Source organism: Sinocyclocheilus grahami, unplaced genomic scaffold, assembly GCF_001515645.1.
Source record: "Sinocyclocheilus grahami isolate Dianchi unplaced genomic scaffold, SAMN03320097.WGS_v1.1 scaffold589.1, whole genome shotgun sequence".
In the NCBI taxonomy this organism is placed as follows: domain Eukaryota; kingdom Metazoa; phylum Chordata; class Actinopteri; order Cypriniformes; family Cyprinidae; genus Sinocyclocheilus; species Sinocyclocheilus grahami.
Genome location: NW_015505768.1, coordinates 85,501 through 106,902, shown reverse-complemented (window position 1 = coordinate 106,902; position 21,402 = coordinate 85,501). Strand labels below are relative to the sequence as shown.

The window sequence follows — 21,402 nt, the reverse complement described above, 5'->3', positions numbered from 1 at the left end:
TAAAAAAAATGCTATTAACATTTTAGCTTAAACCTAAATCTAAAAAATACTATTAAAAATCTTTATTTCTAAAACAGTACACAAAATTGACTTCTACTGTACAATTGCATTTTGATGAATAATGGTACTAGTTGATCTCCATATTCATGGTTCTCCAAGTTTTCTAATATATATATATATATATATATATATATATATATATATATATATATATATATATATTGGAGAAATCTATAAATATCTCACTGAGGAAAAAAATTAACTTAAATGATTTTAGCTAATGGCTGCAATATAACGAAGAGTGAAAAATTTAAGGGGGTCTGAATACTTTCCGTACCCACTATATATATATATATATATATTCTAAAACAATCTATTAAAAATCTGTTTAAAAAACTGATAACAATCTAAAATTACTTCTAAAATATAGTGCAAAGCAGTACACAAAAGAGATTCTGTAGTACAATGGCACTTTAATGTATATAATGGCACTAAATTATCTCAATATTCATAAACTGCTTATTTGCATGGTTCTCCAAGTTATCTAAAAATACTAGCAAAATTTGAGCTTAAACCTAAAATCTAAAAAAAAAATAAATAAATTACTATTTAAATAAAAAAAAATACTTCTAGAATGTGGTGCAGCGCAGTACACAAACGGTACATCAGTAATACTTTGATGAATAGGCCTATAATAGTACTAAATGATCTCCATATTCATACATTGCTTATTCACATGGCTCCAAGGTACTTCAAAGAATTCCATGGTAATATCATAATGGTACGCTCTTGTCATGATACTGGCACCATGTCAAAAAAAAGGTTGTTTCTTGTTAATAGATTTCCCTCTCTTTCAAGATGAAGAAAAAAAAGAGACAATTGCAAAAATAACAACAGTACAAGCTTGTCTATACAGACTCTCCAATACCCATGTGTTTGTATGGCATCTGGGATGAATGCCAAAGTTGTTCAGGGCGCGAGAGAAAGAGACTGAAGGCTTATGTAATAAACTCTCTCCTGAGAAAGAGACTCATCACAGCTCCATGCCAATGGAGGAATCATCAACATGCTCACACATACCACGTAGAAATAGGTCATATTGAAATCTGGCCAATGTACGGTTCTGGTTGTAGGCCAAAACTACTGTGAAACTTGTGAAATGCACCTTTCTATAAATTACCTTACAATGTGCACTTGTAACAGAGTTCAGTAAACCAGCCATCTGTTTCAATTCAGACAAATGATAATGTCTACATGACAGCCATTCCCCTCACAGTAGAGTCGAGAAAACCATTTCAAAGTACAGAGAGGGTAATAAACAAACTTTTTGGTTTTACCCTTCATCACAAAATATTGCCGTTGCATAGCAACCCTGGGTGTGCATCCTGCACTGATGCGATGGAATGCTGCATGCTGATTGGCTGAGATCAGTACAGAGGAAGTAAACAGACAAGCTCATCTATAGTCAATCAATGTGCTTCAGATGCCATGTAAAGGTCAACTCTGAAACTTTTGTTTCCATAAATCTACATCAGAAAGTTGTTCATTGTGACTCACCTGCATGATTAAGCGTGTAAATTCTTTTATCACCAGAATTACCCACAATCTCAGTGCAGTCCTGTCGTTTTAGTTGTTTTATGGTGAGAGTGCCCCCTAATCGAGTGGTGGACTAGCACACTATCATCTGAGCAGAGAGGGAACTTTCCTTTGTCATGTTTTCTTCAAGGTCTTACTTATTACAATATTCAATATGCATTACAATATTCTCTAGCAGTTTTTAAATATTAAGATCTTTTGACAGGTTATTAAGTTATTTCATTTGTAAGTCGCTTTGTGTAAAAGCAAATGCTAAATAAATTTAAGTGCGTAAATCTGGCCAGTTTTGTACAGAATTAATTGATTGACAAGGTAAAATGCAAGATATTAAACTTGGTTGAGAGGTTTTGTACAGTGTATAGATTCAATAAAGGACTAGGTGTTACAGTCCCTAGTGTTATACCGATACAGATTCCCTGGTGAGTTCTTGAAGACAAATGGCTGCTATAAGGCTTTATCACCAGCACACATCATCAGTTGTGTACCTCAGCATCACGGGGTGTTTCAGCCATTTATCACAAGACACCCTCCGCTGAGGCAGGCCCACCACAGGTTGATCAGGCCTGGGTGTGTCACATGGTTAGCTGTTCGCCTTAGCAGTCCAGCTGGTGTCACTCCTTTTCATCCACAGCCAGTGACTGGTCCTCTGCTCTTTGATTGCTCGTCTATGAGCCTGTCCCCTGACTTTAGGCAGATTACACTAAATTTAGACTACACTGTCATCTCATGTAAACATAGTAATGCCCACAGGTGGATACATTTGAGATTAAATTAACAGCAAGAGGGTTTAGAATAATAAGTTCTCTTTATGTTTGAGTGTAAAAAATATTAAAACTCTTACATCAGCATAAAATGATTCTTTAGATTTAAAACATATTGGTTAATCACAATCTAACCAGTAGAGGGAGCCAGAACCTGCTGTGATGCTCAAGTGATCGCTGATTCATTCTCTTAACACTTAAAATGTAGCCTACATACTGACATGTATAGAAAAAAAGAAAAGCGAGAGGGGAGGCTGGCAAAGACAATATGACACATCAATTGCTGTCAGTCATGAATTGCCTACATTTATTTTGTTCTCCCCAGCTCATAACATTAAGACGTGCATGACAGCTTCAACCAGTTTCCATGACAACTGGAGCCTCCTTGACTTTAGAGGGAGACCACCTGTCAATCAAATACAGCATCAGCTCTGCTAATCAGGCAATGTCTAACAGCTCCAAAAATAATAAGGCACTAATGCTGCTTCACCTATAAGTGCCACATCTGCCATGCAATTGCCCATTGTTTCTCTACATAAGCAAACAGAATTACAGTGCACAGTGCATTAGAGAGGCCTTTGAGATCTCAGTTTGGGATAAGTCATAACTTTCCATTCCTCATTATTGTCATTAAAACAGACATTATAGTCTTAACGGGTCAAACAGAGTTCAAATTTCTCACTACCAGAAGCTTGTATGTTTTCTGCTAATGTTATTAATATTCAAAGTGAGTATAGGAAAAAGATAACATCCTAAGTCATTACGGTCCCAAACACCAGAAGCTCTTCAATAAAGCATATAATTTAATAATAATTCAAAAAAACATGCTCAAAGGACTCAAAACGTTTTGTGGCTTTACTGACACTGCATACAACAAGGCCAAATAATGACCTAAGGCTGCAGCACTAATCACAAATCAACTGCCATAGCAAACTACAACACTTCTGATGGTACTAAAAAAACATTCAAGAAGTTGCAGTATTGATGTCCCAAGGGTTTATTTCCAGTCAGTGTTGATTGCCGAGTGGAAAAAGATTGTGTTAGGGGTGCGATGTGATTGATATGTGTTTAAACCTTTTGAAAATGGCAACATTGCGGCTAATGAATGTCAAGTTTTACTGAGATGTTCTAACTTTCTTTGTCTGTGTATGTACATCCTTGTGTATTAAAATAAAAAGAGAGAAAAAATGCTTTTGGTTTTCTGATTCCACTAAAAAATGGGATATGCACAATCATTTTCAGTCACACAAATGTACCAAATGCAAGAAAAAAAGAACAAAGCATTAATTATAGAACAGCACTAGATTCATCTGCAGGGAAACACAACGGTTGATTCATTCTTAAGAACTGAATACAAGCACTGGTTATAAAAATGGTAAGTGCATTAAGCTGACTTTGGCATTCTGATGACGGTACAGAACAGAACCATCACATAACGTCATTAAAGGCTTTACTGACATTCTGTCTCAAATGACTCCAGATAGTACCCTTTGATTATCAACTACATAGATCCTATTTACTGAAGACTTTAGGCCAGATCTGAGTTGAATGTATGCAGAGAATACTCAAATATTCAGATATCCATTCAGTTAATACAGTACATTATGTAATCCCAAACAATCACATACTGTTTAGCAGCAAAAAAAAGGTAAAATAAACCAGATTCTACACAGACTACACTCACATCCTCAAGTCTTCAGTAAATAATGTACAGAAGTGTATCAGGGATGTTGGCCAAAATGCCACTGATTTAACAGCCATTTTTCCTATGAATGTAGTGTGTGCTATGCCAAAAACAAAAATGACCATATAAAACAAATGTGACTAGCTAAACAAAACATTCCAAGATGTTTACATCTTGGAACAAGACATTCCAAGATGTAAACATTAAAACCTTGAAACATACAGCATATTTTCAAATTAAAAGAAAGTGTTGTATTAAAAAAAGTATTTGTTCAAATTTTGTACTTGAACAAGTAAGATGATATTGGTTTCAATGTGCTAATGAAGGTTTCCATTCTTATGCTAAAATAAGTCATTTATAGCATTGCTGTCTTTTTGCAAATATAATTAAAACATATTCAAAACATCCAAACAAAATGAATCAATTTCAATGGCATTACCAGGCTACATAAATGCAAAGCTTTTGGTATCTATATATAGACAGCGCCTGCTGAATAATGCTGTAACAAATACAGATCCTCTTAAACTCACAGAAACTAAAACATAGCTTAAAAACTACACAGTACATTACAAAAGAATACAATAGCTTATCCGGCAGTAACAGCAACTACAGTGTGTGTGAGTGTGATACAATTCAAGAGTGGCAGTAAACATCCAGAATCGTCTTTGTTGACAAGACTTGTCATTATTGTTTTATTTTGAGTGGGAGAGATAGTTTATAATCTGGGTGGTGCAGGGGTGAAGCCACCCTCAAGTTGCCCCTTTCGGTTCTTTATAGGAATTTCTCGATGGTCTGACAATTGCTCAGAGCGAACATGGGGCATACCCTGAGTGACCCCGACTGGTCGATTCTTCCACTGCATGCCTGTAGGGGGGTAACTGCAGGGATAAAGCGCATCGCCTCCCCCGAACAAAATCTCCCCATCACCATCGGCTCTAGTGGCACCAGGGAGGTTACGCTTACGGCAGTTGTTCTTTAGGGGGAGATGTGAAGGTCTTACAGTTGCTTGGCCTACATGTGGCAACTTCGGTTCTTGCTGAGAAGAGTTGGAGGAGTCAAAACCCCGCCCATAGCCCCACCTCCAACTATCAACATTAACCCTGCAGGGTTGTTGCGTTAATACCATATCAATACAATCAGCAGTCCTACGCTGTGAAAATGCAGCCTCCTTTAAGTCACAGTTGGTAACAGTCGTGTAAAGATCACTTGTCTGAAACTCCAGACTGTCCGTGTCAAGAGAGCGACTGCGACGATTTAGTGCTAATGGGGCAGGGACAGGTGGACAAGGTCGACCCAAACTGAGGTGTCGAGGAAGGCTTGCGATGCCCCAAGCATTACTTAGCAACAGACTTTGTTCATAGGCATCGAAAGTACGCTGGTCACACTCAGCAAAGGCGTCTTGCTGAAGGTAACATCCATCATCCTCGAAGGGTTCGTAAGGAGATGCCAACTCTTCCTCCTCCTCAACAAGCTCAGTCTGCTGCTCACATTCACCCTCATTCTCCATGTCAACCACATCAAATGTGACAATGGCGGGCAGGGCGCTCAGACTTGGTCCAAAAGGAGAACTCGACTCTGAGCCATCAAGACTCTCAGTTGAGTTGCGGTAAAGCCGGGTGTTCTTTGTGAAATCCACAAGCGCTTGGGAAAAACAGACCATCAGCTCTTCTTGGGATTGGCTGCAGCCTCTGGTGGGTAGTAATGGGCTCTGATCCTCAGATTGAGGCTGCTGTCTGGTTGTCTCAGTGACATGTGGACTAAAACCTGAATCGGCACAGGGTGCAAACAATGGAGTCTCCTGGATTTGACCCCTGCTGAGAGGGACCGGCTCTTTTACAGCTTGGGATCTTGATGGTGATTGGGGATAGCGCTGATTGATAACTTCTTCCAAAACCATCTTACCGTTGCCTGCGGAAAGCCTCGAGTCATTGTAGAAGCAGTCGGCATGGAACAGAAGCTGATCTTTGGATGGGCTTCTGAGATTCTGGAGCTCACAGCACAGAAGGGCATGCTGGATCTTGTTCAGACGCTCCTCCTCTGTCTCCATGGTTCCTGTCTCTAGGTCAGAGGATGCCAGGGCATACAGAGCATTTGTTGGACCCTTATCACCCTGCAGGGCTGCACCAACAAATGAGTGGGCATCCTTGGGAGGAAGAGCAGGGCTGAGCAGGCGATCGTCAGGTTCAAAAAGTTCATAAAGGGCATCACCACTGTAGCTATCCCGTGGAAGCCTTTCCTGGTTTGGACGTTCTCTGCTCTCCTCCTCCATACCTGGCGTGGTGGAGTCATAGTATCCCTCATCACTGTTGGGTACCGATTCCTGCCGATCACTCTGTGGGCTTAATAGATCAACAGGAGTGAGGGCTGTTTCTGTGATTCCCAGTGGGCTGCTGTCAGAAGTAACATGGATGGAGCTGATTTGCTGATCGGGAGTGAGTGAAGAGCTATCTGAGCCCCTGTCTGAAGGTACATAGCAGACTTCATTACTAGTTTCAGACTCCCATAAGCTCTGCAAGTAATCCGCATCTATCTCATCGGGAGTTGCCATCTCTTCCCCTCCACCTTGATATGTGACAAAACACGAGCTCCGTTTTCCTGCATTTCGGCTGCCTCTCTCGGCAGACACTGAGCTCTCAGCGACACTGACATCATCCTGGTCTGCAATGATGTCTCCGCAACCTGTCAGGGAATCAAAACTTTTCAATGATGAAACATCACCAAAGATTACGTTTTCAGAGGAGCAGGATGCAGCAGGAGGCTCCCCATCGGGAATGTCCACATTCTGCTCAGCCAAGCGGTCCAGTTCTGATTCGGCACACAAGGGCTGATGATATGTCGTCAGTCCTTCCAGTCTCTCATTTTGCATCTCCTCCCCCTTATTCTCCTCTTCTTTTGCTCTCTTCCTCTTATCCATCTCCACTTTGCTCCTCCTTTTCTCAGGCACTAGCGTTACATCTTTCTTACATTCAGTGGCAGCCAATGGCAGTTCATACTCACTGCCTGTGGTTTGATTAGGCACATCTGGCACCAACTCTTCCCCCTGACTGTCGCCATGGTTATCGCTACGGTCACTGACGCTCGACAGGGCACTGGGCACTATTTCTGCATGGAAGCTTGAAGACATTTTGAGTGCCTCCCGCTTTTCTAGTTCAGCATTTTTGTTTTTCCTGTGTCTCCGAATGCTGCTGAAAAGACCCCGAAGACCTCTGCGCTGTCGGGGTAGAGACTGAGACTTCCCATGACCCTCCTGTGATTTCTGAGGGTCACTGGAGGTGCAAAACTCAAAGTCCCCTGAGGCCACTTCACTGCTATCTCTGCCCAAATCTTCCCAGCATGCTCGGCTCACCCCATCATATGTCTGGCTCTTGGTAACACCTGTTTTTGACAAACCCTTTCTTTGACTTCTGCCTCGGCCACCGAAAAAGCTGGGCAGAACACAGATGCTCTTCCGACCTCCAAAAAACTTGAAAGCCGTCTTCCTTATTTTCACAGAAGGGGGTGACTGAGGTTGAGGGGTGTCATGGGAAACAGAGTCTGACTGTGGACCCCCTATTGCACCACCAACCTCACTTCCTGTGGTGGTCTCCATAGTGACACAGATGACTGTGACTAATGGAGCATGTCTGTTGTAAATACTCCACCCTGAGAGCCAGGCTGGAAGGTTTGGGGACTGTGTTTATCAGACATGTTATACCTGTGAAAGTAACAGAAATTAAGACACATCATTAGGAACAGTCAAAATAAGAAAAAATAGAACTAAGACACATATTTATTAAGAAACATTTGCAAAAACAATTTTCTCAAACACTGAAAGTTGTGAGATGCCCATTTGCACAGCTCCATGATAATGCCGGATATGACCTTGCAAACAAGGTTTAAGGACTGAATAAACTTTTGGGTTTTTTCTGAAAAAATTTTTGAACATTAAGATTTTGTTTACAACACAGCATAACACAAGGAACACTCCTGCCACCATCTCACTTTGAGATTGTCCTAGGTGCTAAACTAACACTCTGACTTCTGAGCTATGACGTTACAGCAAACATACCTCATTGAGGTTTAACATACGTAACACCAAATTCCTTCATACATGTCATTGACAATCCACTCTATATACAGGCGAGGAAAAGAGCCCAGAAACTGAAGACAATGTGCACAGTTTTATGCTGCGTTTTCCCGCCATAAAACAATTATAATGAAAACAGTTACCATGCCTTAATGCACTCAATGAGTTTATTCAAGTATATACTGAAATGTATCACTACTGTCTTACTGCATAAACCATATTAGAATGTCCCAACTCATTTAAGTCAGCTCCATAAAAAAAGCAAGTAAAACCTTTCAAAAATCAAAATATACTACTATATTTGGTAAATATATAACTATTTAAAGGGTCTATTACGAATATATTAATAAGATTCCTTGGGCTCATTTTGACCAAGGCAAATTTGACATGTGAGAAAGCACAAAGCCCTATTCTGACTAGGCAACCACCATATAAATTCATTCAATATAATAAATTCACCATAAAAAGTTTTTTTCCCCATTAAATGAATCAAACCAATAATAAATCCATGTTTTATTTTTTTATGTTTTCCACATAATTATTTACTTATGTGTTACTTTACCATGTCTTGTGCATTATTTGCACTGTTGTTTCCCCAGTGGTTACAGCTATCATCACCAAGAACAAAATGTACTATCATGCAGTTTGTCACTGGGCTATGGAATGAGTACATTTCGTTTGCTCATTTAGGTGGAAATAATTGGATTCAAATGTAAGATTTTTCTAAACCACAGAAGTAGACAGGCTAACCTACAACAAAACCGATGACAGTGAAAGTGTTGCAACCTGAATGAGTCCTGCAATGCAACACACAAAGTGACTGAAGTTCCGCTGGATTAATCCTTAAAAGCTGACTGAAGTCATCGGGCCTGAACTCTCACTGTATGTACATCATAAACAAAAGAGAAACACAATACTGATATAGCGTCCAGTCCAAAGAACTACACCCTATGGGCCAATTATACCAATTACTGCAGTGAAACGGTTATTAGTATCGAAAAGAACTTCTATTAAAAGACTGCACACAGTGTCCCCAGCTGCACACCATCACTGCGACTAAACGCGCGCTAGCCCAGACGCTAACCAGCTCGCGACCGCTTCACTGATATACGCGTAACTTGCATTCACAAACAGCTGTTTTTGCGTGAACACTCGCGTACGTTCACAGTCAATGAGCCAATAATACACAGAGATAGATACATTAGCCATACTCGCCTTATTTTTCCATCTTTTCCGCCCGAGCATGCAGTGATGTGCTCTGTCCTCGCGTAGCGCTGCAGGGGCTCGCGGCTGTGTTCCACTTTGTTCATTGAGCGCTGGAGCGGCTGGAGGCGTTTCCGTGCTACGTGCATCTTGGGAAGTGTAGTACCATGGTATTCAATGTACTGTCTTGGCATGCACTATAAAAGAGGTACTTGCTATAAAAAGCAGTCACAGGAAAAAAAAAATAATAAAATAAAGAGGTCATTTGTAAAGGTAATAAAAGACATAATAACAATAGGCTATACGATAAAATAATATAAACAATTAACACGTAATTTAGTAATTAACATTATAAATACCTTGTCCTTGAGTTTTGCTGCAACACACCTCTGGTTCAACTGTGATCGGGTGATTAAGATGCAACAGGCCTTGGGGGTCCACAGAAAGTTTGAGAGGGAATATGATTTTACTAAACGTGTTTTAGGGTATGTCAAATTTAATGTGTTAGGTTACTCTTCGCCACCAAAATAAAACTGTATTTGAACTATATTTATTGTGAAAAGTACAATGACAATATAAAAGCCAATTATTTCATTTTGCTGCCTTTTTATTTTAGAAAGGCATGGGGGTCCTTGGCATCAAAAAGTTTGTGTTGTTGCAGTGTTGTTATTGAGAAATATTTTTGCTCATTGAAATAAATTACATGAAAAACATACCGAAACTGAAATAAGAAGCAAAATAGAAATGTTTAAAAAATAATGACAAAAGCACCAAACATAACTACTAGAAGTAAACTAATTAAAATGAAAACTGAAAATAGACATAAATGCGAATTCAAAATATGAATGAATACTATAACAGCATATAAATAAAAAGAATAACTTCACACCGGTCTAGTCTGTATTTGGTATGTTTTTGTGTATCTCAGCTCCTTTCAGCTAAATGTTAGCACTTTGAGTTTTCCACATCAGTGCAATAGTATTATTTTATGAAGTGGAAAAAAATCTCTATATGGAAACTGGCACCTCAAATTACCCCATAAATGTAAATATAGATGAAACAACACTGATAAACATTCTGATGTTCAGCAGTTCAATTTTATGAACAATTAACAAGCCAGATGTCATCCATACTAGAATATTTTCAGAATACACCTGCATATGTATTGTATATCCCATTTAGCAAAGACTGTTGTACTTTTTAATGCTCAAGCAAGATACCTCAATACCTATGCTATAAATCCTTCTGAGGACTTGCTCTGGAACTGATGTTCATTTTGAAGTCTTTAACCTCACAGGAACAGAATGATCTCCATTACATGCTACCTGCACAATGGAGGTTACATGACATCTGTTGGAAGTGTCCATCTGCTCTAAACAAGTACATCACAATGGATTTTATACATCATATTAAGATTAATAAGCCATTTACCAACATTTTTTACATCCTTCAAGCTGCTATTGATAAACAAAACACTAATGCTTCTGTAAATATCATTGTTGAATTTAGCATGAGAAATGAAAACTTCCACATGATCTTGAAAAGGCAGAAAAGACTGTACGACAATGCATAGTTCAAGAGAATTTACAACAACACTTCTGGTAATATTACACAGTCTTTTGAATTTGAAGGACATTAAAGCAAATTCATTTATGAGGATGTTTAACACACTCCATATATGTAAACCAGGGTTGTTAGCAGTGTATCGGTCCGTCTGTGAGATTGCATACGAGTGAGTCCATGTCATTAGTCCAGATCTTCTGTCTGTTTCCACTCCCTCTGATGTCTGTATGGTCTACCTGTCCAGGCGTGTGTGAGTGATTGAGTCTGTCCTTTAGTAAAGGCACAGTGGAGTGTACTCTGTTTTGTCAGTAAACCAATGCACTGTTCATAGGGTTGTGTTTGAGATAGTCGATGAGCCTGGGTGGAATCTCCAGAGAGTTCAATGACTGAATCTTGTTCACCTGTATCAGGTGTCTACGAATGGCCAATCTACACTGAGATGCAAGAGTCTTCGGACACCCTGTAGTAAAAAAAAAAAAAAAGGAGAATTAAAACAACAAAAAAGATCACATGATAATCAGTGTTAATTTATTATTATTTATATACTAACAGTATTTGTTCATTTTGAATTAATTTAAAATTAACCTTAATTTAACATTTTATGTGCTTTTGTCATTTTTATAAGTTTTTCTTTTTTTAAAATATCTTATTTAGCTTTAATTTATTTTCATTTAAGTTTTAGTTTTAGTAATTTTAGTACTTCAACTTAAATGTATTTCAGTTAGTTGCCAAGGCAAAACGTATAATTTTTGTTTAAGTTTAACAAACTTTTTTTTTTTTATTCCATACAAGACCAAATGGCAATTAAAAAAAAAAAACAATGCTACAATACTGCTTAAACTTCTCTCACCTCGCTCTCTCAGCAACAGCTCAAGAGCTTCGTTCTGTTTGGTGCTCTTTTCTATAATGAGGGTCGGCAGGTAGACGTTTGCCCCAAAGTCAATGAGCAGTTGAATGTATTCGACTCCACAGCCGTGTCTCAAACACAATTCCAGGACTGTCTTCTGCTGCGTGGCCCTGCCGATCACTTTCTCTTCCGGACTGTTATAGTTCGGATCTGCCCCATATAACAGCAACATTTTGAAGCAATCCAGGTGTCCATATATGGCCGACAGGTAAAGCGGCCCGCTGCACACAGCAACCCCTGAGGCCCACAGCGTCACCTTTGACCTGGCATTGACCTCCGCCCCGTGCTGAAGCAGCTGGCGGAGGATCTCCGGGTCGCCCTCTCGGGCGGCAGTGAGCACTGGCGAGCTGTTGTTCAGGTGACTTCCATTCGGATTAGCTCCGGCACGGAGAAGTGCGAGCACACAGCTCAGGTAACGCCCACACACAGCAGTGAAAAGAGGGGTCTGGGCTTTAACATCAAGTCTGTCTACCTCTGCCCCATGGGCCAGGAGCAACTGCAGGCACCTCAGGTGACCTACAGGGCAAATAATTGCTGCGTTGTGGTCGTGGTGGACAACAAACTCAGATGTGACATCAGAGAGTGCATGGAAGGGTGACACACGTACCTTTTGATGCAGCCATACGTAACGGGGTACCTGGGATCCCCCAACCGCTCTGCTGATTAATGCACTTCCTGTAACGTTCCTGTGAAAGTAGCTCGGCCAGCAGGAAATGGTCATTGTCAGCCACAGCTCGGTTCAGCTCCAGACTCTCAGCAGCTGATTCATCCTCCTCCACCGGCCGCAGCTGGAGCATAGAGGAGAACTGCAGAGAAAAAAAAAGTTTATGCACAGATGAGTGCCTCTGTATGACTGTTGAAAATAACAGCAAAATAGTGAGCTGCCTACCTAGACAATGCCCAAAAATGCTGTCTAGGTACAGCTCACTAGGGTTTGAGCCTTGAGTATTCAGGATGAACTGCCTTCACTTACGTTACGTTAAGTGTTGCATGCAGTTCAGTTTTGCATAACAACAAACCCTTATATTGGGATATTATTGTTATTTATGAGTAGATTGTGATTATATTATAGTAATAGCTTAACAGCGTTTAAGCAAGCTTTAAAATATTAGAACGCTTTGTCATGAACCTCATTTATTATCTGCATTAGCTTTAACGACGACGAAGTTACTAGCAAGCATCCACGGTCAGTTAGCCGGCTAGCAAACGAGATTAACCTCATAAATACAAGCAGATCTAGATTTTTAAATGCTTTTATATGCGAATAAACTCAGCTGAGAGTAATACTGATCCCATTCGGGAGGAAATATATTCCCCGGCTCTTGGGAGCTCGGTGGATTTAACTCCAGTAACGTTATCTGAAAACAACGCCGAGTTTGACTCGCTCTTTCTGACCTGCTGTCAAACAAACACGCATTTTTAAGGTATAAACTACTACACATATACAACATAAGCATATAGTAGATATTTTAAGTGTGTTTCCGCCTCAAGGCCACTCACCGAGCTAATAAGCCAAATACTGACGCGCAGTAAACAGCGGAAACTGTTCGGCGGGCGGCCAGAGGGGGCGCTGAATGCGCACACACCGCCCACTGGACTCAGTCATACCCGTTTTATCTGAGTGTGCTTAGTGTAGTCCACAAACATGATGCAAATTATATAATCGCATAACATAACGCGCTTTTTTTTCTACTAAAATCTATATTTATTTTTCAAAGAAAACAAATTCGAATTTAATATATGGTACAAAAGAGGTACAAAACAGTGCAATGATCAAAATAAGCGTGTATAAAATGAGCTGACATGATTATTACACACAGCAAAACTCTTCTCAGTTTTAAAAGCAATAGATGAATATTGTAACCACGTTCTGTCATTTTCAGTGGTATCCCTCTCATTGCTTATTTCAAAATTCCCTTTTGACTATTGCTGTACATTTAATCAATAGAAAATATTTTTTCTAATTCAATCAAAAAAATAATAATGTAAACAAATGCTTCTCAATAAAGAAAGCATTTTTAAACATCGGTTTTGTATTTCACATAATAATAAAAGCTTTGTCTGGAGCTCCATAGTAGCCAGGGTTCTAAGTTGACTATTAGAACTCAAGCTATGAAAACGTTTCCACATCCATTAGCAATAAACATCCAGTAGACAAAATAAAAACAATGTTGCTTTGCAAAACTATATGCAATTCAAAAAAGGCTTGGTCGAAAGTACATAAGCAATATTCCTCAGATATTTTTTATGTGCATCAAATTATTTGTTTGGCATTAGAGCTTGGCTCAAACAATGTGACATCCTATTGCAATCAATAAGCAGCATTTCAGCGGTGTTGCTTTTCATGCAAAACGAACCGCATTTGCAATGAAGAACACCACAAAACTAATACTAAGCCCTTTGTGCAAAAAACACTGATAACCAATTTGATCCATTTTTTAACAATGTGTTGCCTTTATCAACCTGAATTTCACATCAGCTGCTTGTGTGACTGAATAAATCAGTATCAGAGTCTGGTTTTCAAATGTACTACACATATAATACGGAAAGTATTACTAAAACAAAGACATTAAAAAACAGTCTACTGTACAATGAAATGAGGCCAAATTTGATCAGAGCGGCATTTAAACAAAATGTAGATGATTCTGACTGCCTTCGATCAAAGCATATAGCTTCAATCCTCATGGTCTGAAGGCCAACAAACACACTGAAGTCCACAAAAACAAACAGAACATTTCAGGACTGTTCAGAACAGATATAACAGGGCACAAGAATCCACCCAGTGCTCGAAAAATCTAATAAACAACGATATAAAAAATAAAAAAAATCACAAACTTGTGTGTGGCAGAACGCTGCAATTTGAATGTTTTTTTTGCATTACAGTAGCTTCAGTTGTGGACACAGTACTGCATGCATCTTTTCAAAAATCCGGACATTTGTTCTTTGGGGTCTCAGTCAAAATGTCTGTTCTGTAACTATGGAGACTCAAGAGGATTCTTGTACCTCCTCTTTGGAATGTTCGGTTTCCACAGAAACAGGTTTGTCCTTAGAGGAGGTCAGATCGTGTTCGGTGGCTGCTGGCTCCGCCCCTTCTTTCTCAGTGCACTTTTCAGCTCCTGGACCCGCCTCCTCTGCGTCTCCATTAATCAAAGGAGCGCAGCTTCCATTTGATTGGTCAACAGGAGTGGTGGGAGTCACCTCACGTGGACTGTCCTGTTCCGCAGGTGTGTCGATTGGTCCAGATGGATCAGGGAGAACTCCATCTGCAACAGCCAGCTGCTGTAAATGGATGAGATGGAGACAGCATCATGTCAGTCAAATACCTCTCCACCCTGACAAAATCTACCACTCCCATAACCCCTCTTACTCTCTGTAATTCAGTCATGGTTCTCTCTCCTTCTACCTGCTTCTGTGTGAGGGACAGCAGCTGGTCTAGAACAGACTGTTTTGGGTGCATGCCTCCGTCATAGTAATTATACATCCCACACCAGAACCTGGGAAACGCATATACAAATACAAATTTGGTGCAAAACTATTTAGTAAACACCAGACAAATCAAATTACTTTAGACACAAATCACATTAATTTGGTCTCACAAAAGAATTTTAAAAGATTATTACACCACAGTGTCATCTTTTAATTTTAATCTGCAGCGGCACAGCCTCATATGTTTAAGAGTGTATCCATACTTGAAGTGCAGTGGTAAAGTGCTGGGTCTGAGAACTGTGCACTCTAATGAACGCCGGTACAAAGGGTTTCGATACAGATGCTGGTTCTTCAAAAGATGTGGCCACAATGAAAACGTCTTTTCATGCAACCTAAAATCCCACACAGAACAGTGAAGCAAAGCATTTTAAAATCATTCAAGACTTGGAATCAAGCAAACAAACAGTATGTTTGATTTTACTTATAATAAAGAATATTTGCTTTAATTTCGAAGCATACACATTCAACGCAGAGTGTATCATTATTGTACATACATGAATGTGTTTGTATGTGCATTCTAATCTCACCTCATTTCCAGCCTCTCTTTCTGGCAGTTGCCGATGAAGTTTCCATACTGGCAGGCATAGACTTGATTGTGTATTTCTATTAGGTAACGTTCATTGAACTCAAACACACAAGGGAACTGTTCTGACAGCTGCCACACACACTCCAGGAATTGGGTGAAGACCGGAGACACTTCCTTGGGGTCGGTGTCCAGATGGCCACACCTAGAGCACACACATATATACAAACGAACATGAACAGACTTGGTAGTGATTAAAATGGCTTACGATTAAGGGATTACTACTAATAAAGTTAGCATTTTTATAGTATACAAAAGGTAATTGTAATGTTTTAGCAATATTGTGTTAATATTGAAAATATTAATATTAAAACATTTATCATTAAAGGGATAGTTCACTCAAAAATGAAAATTACCCCATGATTTACTCACCCTCAAGCCATCCTAGGTGTATATGAAGAATACAAAAGGAGTTCTATAAAAAAAAATCTCCTAGCTCTTCCAAGCTTTATAATGGCAGTGAATGGCTGTTGAGTACTCCACACGGCTCCGGGGGAATTCACGAGAGAGTGGCGTTTCAGCGGATGAAATAGGATGTAGGCGTAGCGTTATCTCTCCTAGCCTCATGAGAACCAGGTTTTGTTTACAGCAAAGGAAAACCAGTCTCCTCACGTCATGGAACGCCACTCTCTCGTGATCACACATACGACAGTTAGCGGAAGCTAAAGATTACGGTTTATAAAGTTTTAAATATGGATATTTCTCTTACACAAACGCATCGCTTCGCTTCAGAAGGCCTTTATTATTTTTTTTTATATAACTCCTATTGTATTCTTCTGAAAGCAGAAAGTTATATGCACCTAGGATTGCTTTAGGGTGAGTAAATCATGGAGTAATTTTCATTTTTGGGTGAACTATCCCTTTAATACTATTGATAAATAATATTTATATATTTGCCGTTTTTAAAAGCTGTGATAAGGTTTATACCTGTGACTGAATTTATGACCAATAGAGATCCACTCCTTTTCTATTAAAACCTGTACATAAAAAAATATATATTATTTTACAATATTTTAGTAAGTCTAGGTGTTTCACATTTTAATTTTCAAAAGTTTGGAGTCAAACGAAATTAATACTTTTAGGTATTTAATGCAAAGATGCATTAAATTGGTCAAAAGTGACAGTGAAGACTTATGTTGTTACAAAATATTTTTTATATCAAATAAATGCTGTTCGTTTGAACTTTTTATTCATATTTTTATTCAAAAATATTAAGGACCACAACTGTTTTTAACATTGATGATAATAAAAAATGTTCTTAAGCACCAAAGCACTGAAAATTCAGCTTTGCCATAACAAATTATGTTAAAACTTTTGAATGATGGTGTATATTAAGTTACACAGGAATAGTTGGTGACTTAATTTGCAAAGCCATGACCTGCCCAACAGTGTGATTACATGCGAGTGTACACTTCAAGTTCATAGGAGTCCTGTGTTAAGGGTAGAGGTTATACGTTATAGGATACTGGGTCATTACCATGAGGCCTTTAATGGTTCTGTAGTATGGGTCCAGCAGTATGCAAGACAAAGAGCACACCTGAGCCGTTCTGTCCCAACCATCAGAACAATGCACTAACACACTTGCCCTCTCTTCACAGACAGCCTAGAACGCAAACAAAATGACTGAATATATCATTGTTAATATACATGTGTTGGTGTGTCTCTCTATGCAGTAATAGCATGGAGGTCAGTACCTTGGCGAGGAACACGCCTGCATCCATCACAGATTTGATGTGCCTCAGCCAGCCAGAGTTTTCCAGACCTGTCAGATAGTCACTCATGGAAGGAGACTTCACAGAGCACACTGAAAGAACAAAGGTTCAACCAACCATCATTTTATCTACTACTGATTTAAAAGGCACAATCAACACTCAACTGAGCAACTTACAAACATAAACTTAACCAGCTACTGCATATACCAGTACTAATAAGAAAGTGTGTTCTCTCACCCTCCAGCAATTTTTGTAGGCTGTTTCTCATGACGTGGATGTTTTCGATTCCTTGGAATTGGAACCTGATATTGGAGTAGTTGTCCTCATTCTCATAGCCTTTACCAGCTGCGCGGTTCGCCATTGCGTTCAACTGACAAAGACAAAGACATGTACAAATATATGCACACATAGCTCCAGAGGGTCAGGTTAAGGTTTATAGCCTCCTAAATAACAGGGAAAGGAATGAAATGTTGTTTCCCCAGTTATACTGGTGAAACATGATATGGTCAACAATAAATAAAACAGCATATTCGATATTTGCAATAGATACAAAAATTGCACATAATGGCTCTGACAGGTACAGGGAAACACTATAATTTAATGGTTAACTAGTCAGATTCCTTGATTGTTAGTTGACCATATAAATAGAAGAGTACTTTGTGTCAGAGGGTGAAAGATTACACATTTACTTATGTGTCTCTTACATATATGCCAGGGCAGCTGAGGTTGAAAGTTTAAAGTTAAACATTTACAAGTCTGATCCTGGACCTGTTCTCTTATGTATAAAGAAAGGTTAAGGTTAAAGGTCACACCTTAGGCCGTGTGTCCACTACATATATAAAAGGGCAGTTGGGGTTCGCTTGGCTGATGGCCTGAAGCATCTGCTCGTCTTCCACACAGCGAGAAGTCAAACCCGACAAAGGCTGACTGCAGCGACAGATCGCAGCCTGCAAGACAGTACCACAAAATGCAAAGAACAGATAATGATGTTGTTAGTGGCACAACTTCTTGCCATTCCTGTTTAAACCTACTGATGCATTTCTATGAAGTCCCCAAACTGTAAAAACACGATTAATAGTCTCTAGGTTTAATCTACTTTTAAATTATTAATTTAATTTATTAATTTGGTTCGACTATATTTATTCAATACTTTGCAGCATTGAATAAAATATGTATGTATTATATATATTACAATTAGATTTTCTCTCAACTCTGTCAGCTATCTTTGATGAATGTGATCAGTTTGTTGTAGTGTATTTCTGTTATCTGTGAAGGATACATGCAATGTTACCTTAGAATATGGCCAAATGTTTTAAAAGGCAGCATAATTATGATATCTACCGTCTGAAACAGCCTGCGTGTCAGGAGTTTGCCTATGGTGCCTTAAAATGCTGTCTAGGTAGGGAGCTCAATTGGTTGTGGAACAGAGCTATTATGTGCATGTGCTTGTATACCTTTGTGTCTTTGTGAAAGTAAGACAGAACAGGCAATCGCCCGCGGCTCCTAAACTTTGCGCTGCCCGTTACCGTAGCAACACTGACATTTTTAGGGAGTCCTAGGATAGATGGATAAGTGCTACAGATCTGTGTGAAAGAGAGAGAGAGAAAAATTGAAAGATCCATGAGATCCATCATCTTTAATACTACCGTTCAAAACTTCAAGACGATATTTTCTGCATTTCTTTGATCAAAAATAACAGTAAGACTCTGATGTATTGTTGCAATTTAAAATAATTAAAGTTTTGAATGTTGAAAACAGTTGTGCTGCTTAATATTTTTGTGGAAACATTTTTTTCAGGATTCTTTGATGAATAGGAAGTTTGAAGAACAGCATTTATTTAAAAAAAACAGTAGAAATTTTGGCAAAATTATAAATTTCTTTATGGTCACTTTTAATCAAATTAATGCAGTCTTGCTGAATAAAAGTATTAATTTCTTGAAAGAAAAACATAATTTACCCCAAATGGCAGTGTATACATGTGTTTGGTTGAAACTGTTTGTACCTAAACCATATTTATCATTGTGGTCAGTAGATAAAAGAGTTAGGCTGATTATTGTGAAATGGTCCTAAACAGGAAGCATGATTACTAGGTCGTCAAGTAATAGGAAGATGGTACCTCGTAGTCTTTGTTGAGGTGGCTGATTTCCCAATAATCATTGGAGAGACCCATCCTGCTGAAGTCGTTTGCCACATTGATGAATTCCCAACCCTGTCTCCTGTCCTCTTCATTTTGGTGTGGATTATAGAGAAAGGCATACAGCTCCTCTTCTTTGACTGAAATGACACAAAAGCACAGTTAGAATCTAAGAGCAAACATGTGTGCACTAGGGTCAGCCTGCAAGACATAACTGAATTTTTCAGTATGAAATAAACAGAACTGGAAGATTACTGGACTGGACACTAAATAAGAATGATTTTGAAACAAAAGTGTTGCTTGCTTATATTTTATTAAATAAAATATAAATATCAGATGAAAAGGTACTTAAAAACATAAATGAAAATTATAAATGTTCCCTTGGCAACTAACTGAAATAAAATATGTTTAAGTTGAAGTACACAAATGACTAAAACTAAACCTTAAATAAAAAAAATGAAATTAAAGCTATATAAAAATATTAATTAAGTAATAATAAAAAATGAATAAAAATGACAAAAGCACATAAAAATGACCAAAACTTAAACAAAAATTAAAATGAAACCTGAAAATATATTTAAAAGCTCATTTATAAAAAATACTATAATATTACATAAATAATACTTAATTAACACTATCATGTGCATGTGTTTTATGTGTTTTTATGTGTTTTATACATAAATGCATACATTTGATTTTCTGTTGGTTATCTACTCAAAACAAAAAATAATTCTCATAAGTTCTAAACATGTAGCTCATTTGAATGCAACATACCATATATATATATATATATATATATATATATATATATATATATATATATTTGTGAGGACCAAATGTCCTCACTTATATTGTGAAATACTTTGACAACCCACTAGTCCTCACTAGTTAAAAAGGCTTACAAATCAGCCAAAGATGTTTTTATTTAAATCTAGTGTTCTGCATATGTTTCTGTGACGGGTACGTTTAGGGGTAGGGGTTGGGTTAGGTGATAGAAAATATCATTAACCTGATATAAAATCAATGGAAGTCTATGCAATAAAAGATAGCGAAACAAACGTGTGTGTGTGTGTGGTTTGTGCACCTGGTTGAAACAGACGCAGAAGTGACGGATAGACATCCTGACAATCTCTCTCTCTTTGGAACAGCAGATGAAGCAGCTGGAAGGTTTTACAGCGGATCAGGAGAGGACAACCGGATGCAGTTAATGGAAGCTTCTCTACCGACATGATGTGATGATGCAGCACCTTCAAACACATAATCCACTGTTATCAGACATCTGTGTTTCTAAAAGATCCTACGGTAACACTTTATTGTTACACATGTTACATGTACTTACTATTGCAATAACAATAAATTATGCATAATTACATGCAAGTATCCCTAATCCTAACCATAGTAAGTAGTTAAATAATATTACTCAGTACTTAAATGTATAATTACACTGTAACAAGGACACCTTCACATAAAGTGTAACCGATCCTACAACGGATAAAATGGAGAGGCAGAACCTCTTAAAGGGGTCATATGATGCGATTTCAAGTTTTCCTTTCTCTTTGGAGTGTTACAAGCTGACAAGCTGATAAATAAGATCCCTGAAGTTGCAAAGACTAAAGTCTCAAAACCAAAGAGATATTCTTTATCAAAGTTAAGACTCTGCCACGCCCCCCTAAAACGGCTCGTTCTAACACGCCCCCACATATCTAC

At 38.5% G+C, this 21,402-nt stretch overlaps 3 protein-coding genes across 8 annotated transcripts in view; all 3 read right to left on the bottom strand.

Annotated features, from left to right (window-relative positions):
- Positions 1–2,668: 2,668 nt before the first annotated feature.
- amer1 (APC membrane recruitment protein 1) lies at positions 2,669–9,040 on the bottom strand. 3 transcript variants are annotated; one of them, XM_016240441.1, is made up of 2 exons: positions 8,862–9,040; positions 2,669–7,735 (listed from the first exon to the last, which is right to left on the bottom strand). In XM_016240441.1, the coding sequence occupies exon 2, from the start codon at positions 7,628–7,630 to the stop codon at positions 4,757–4,759; it is 2,874 nt and encodes a 957-aa protein (XP_016095927.1). In that variant the 5' UTR covers positions 7,631–7,735; positions 8,862–9,040; the 3' UTR covers positions 2,669–4,756. The 3 variants fall into 3 exon arrangements, with proteins under 3 accessions (XP_016095927.1, XP_016095928.1, XP_016095929.1); XM_016240442.1 differs by having other exon boundaries at positions 8,894–9,040; XM_016240443.1 differs by having other exon boundaries at positions 8,858–8,876.
- A 1,162-nt stretch (positions 9,041–10,202) lies between these two features.
- On the bottom strand, positions 10,203–13,352 carry LOC107557116 (ankyrin repeat and SOCS box protein 12-like). Of its 2 annotated transcripts, none has more exons than XM_016240444.1 (4): positions 13,281–13,352; positions 12,388–12,586; positions 11,724–12,296; positions 10,203–11,333 (listed from the first exon to the last, which is right to left on the bottom strand). In XM_016240444.1, the coding sequence occupies exons 2-4, from the start codon at positions 12,575–12,577 to the stop codon at positions 11,179–11,181; spliced, it is 918 nt and encodes a 305-aa protein (XP_016095930.1). In that variant the 5' UTR covers positions 12,578–12,586; positions 13,281–13,352; the 3' UTR covers positions 10,203–11,178. The 2 variants fall into 2 exon arrangements, with proteins under 2 accessions (XP_016095930.1, XP_016095931.1); XM_016240445.1 differs by lacking the exon at positions 13,281–13,352 and adding an exon at positions 12,670–13,245.
- A 1,294-nt stretch (positions 13,353–14,646) lies between these two features.
- The window catches only part of mtmr8 (myotubularin related protein 8), an 11,200-nt gene continuing 4,444 nt past the window's right edge, over positions 14,647–21,402 (bottom strand). For 2 of the 3 annotated variants that reach the window (XM_016240438.1, XM_016240440.1), the window contains 12 exons: positions 20,780–20,942; positions 19,678–19,835; positions 19,016–19,144; positions 18,374–18,508; positions 17,799–17,931; positions 17,544–17,653; positions 17,327–17,452; positions 16,777–16,826; positions 15,794–15,994; positions 15,470–15,598; positions 15,148–15,274; positions 14,647–15,059 (listed from right to left, as the gene is read on the bottom strand). In XM_016240438.1, the coding sequence (XP_016095924.1) occupies positions 14,766–15,059; positions 15,148–15,274; positions 15,470–15,598; positions 15,794–15,994; positions 16,777–16,826; positions 17,327–17,452; positions 17,544–17,653; positions 17,799–17,931; positions 18,374–18,508; positions 19,016–19,144; positions 19,678–19,835; positions 20,780–20,942 (1,755 nt within the window). In that variant the 3' untranslated portion in view covers positions 14,647–14,765. The remainder of the gene's footprint in view (positions 15,060–15,147; positions 15,275–15,469; positions 15,599–15,793; positions 15,995–16,776; positions 16,827–17,326; positions 17,453–17,543; positions 17,654–17,798; positions 17,932–18,373; positions 18,509–19,015; positions 19,145–19,677; positions 19,836–20,779; positions 20,943–21,402) is intronic. The other variant, XM_016240439.1, reaches the window with a different exon arrangement.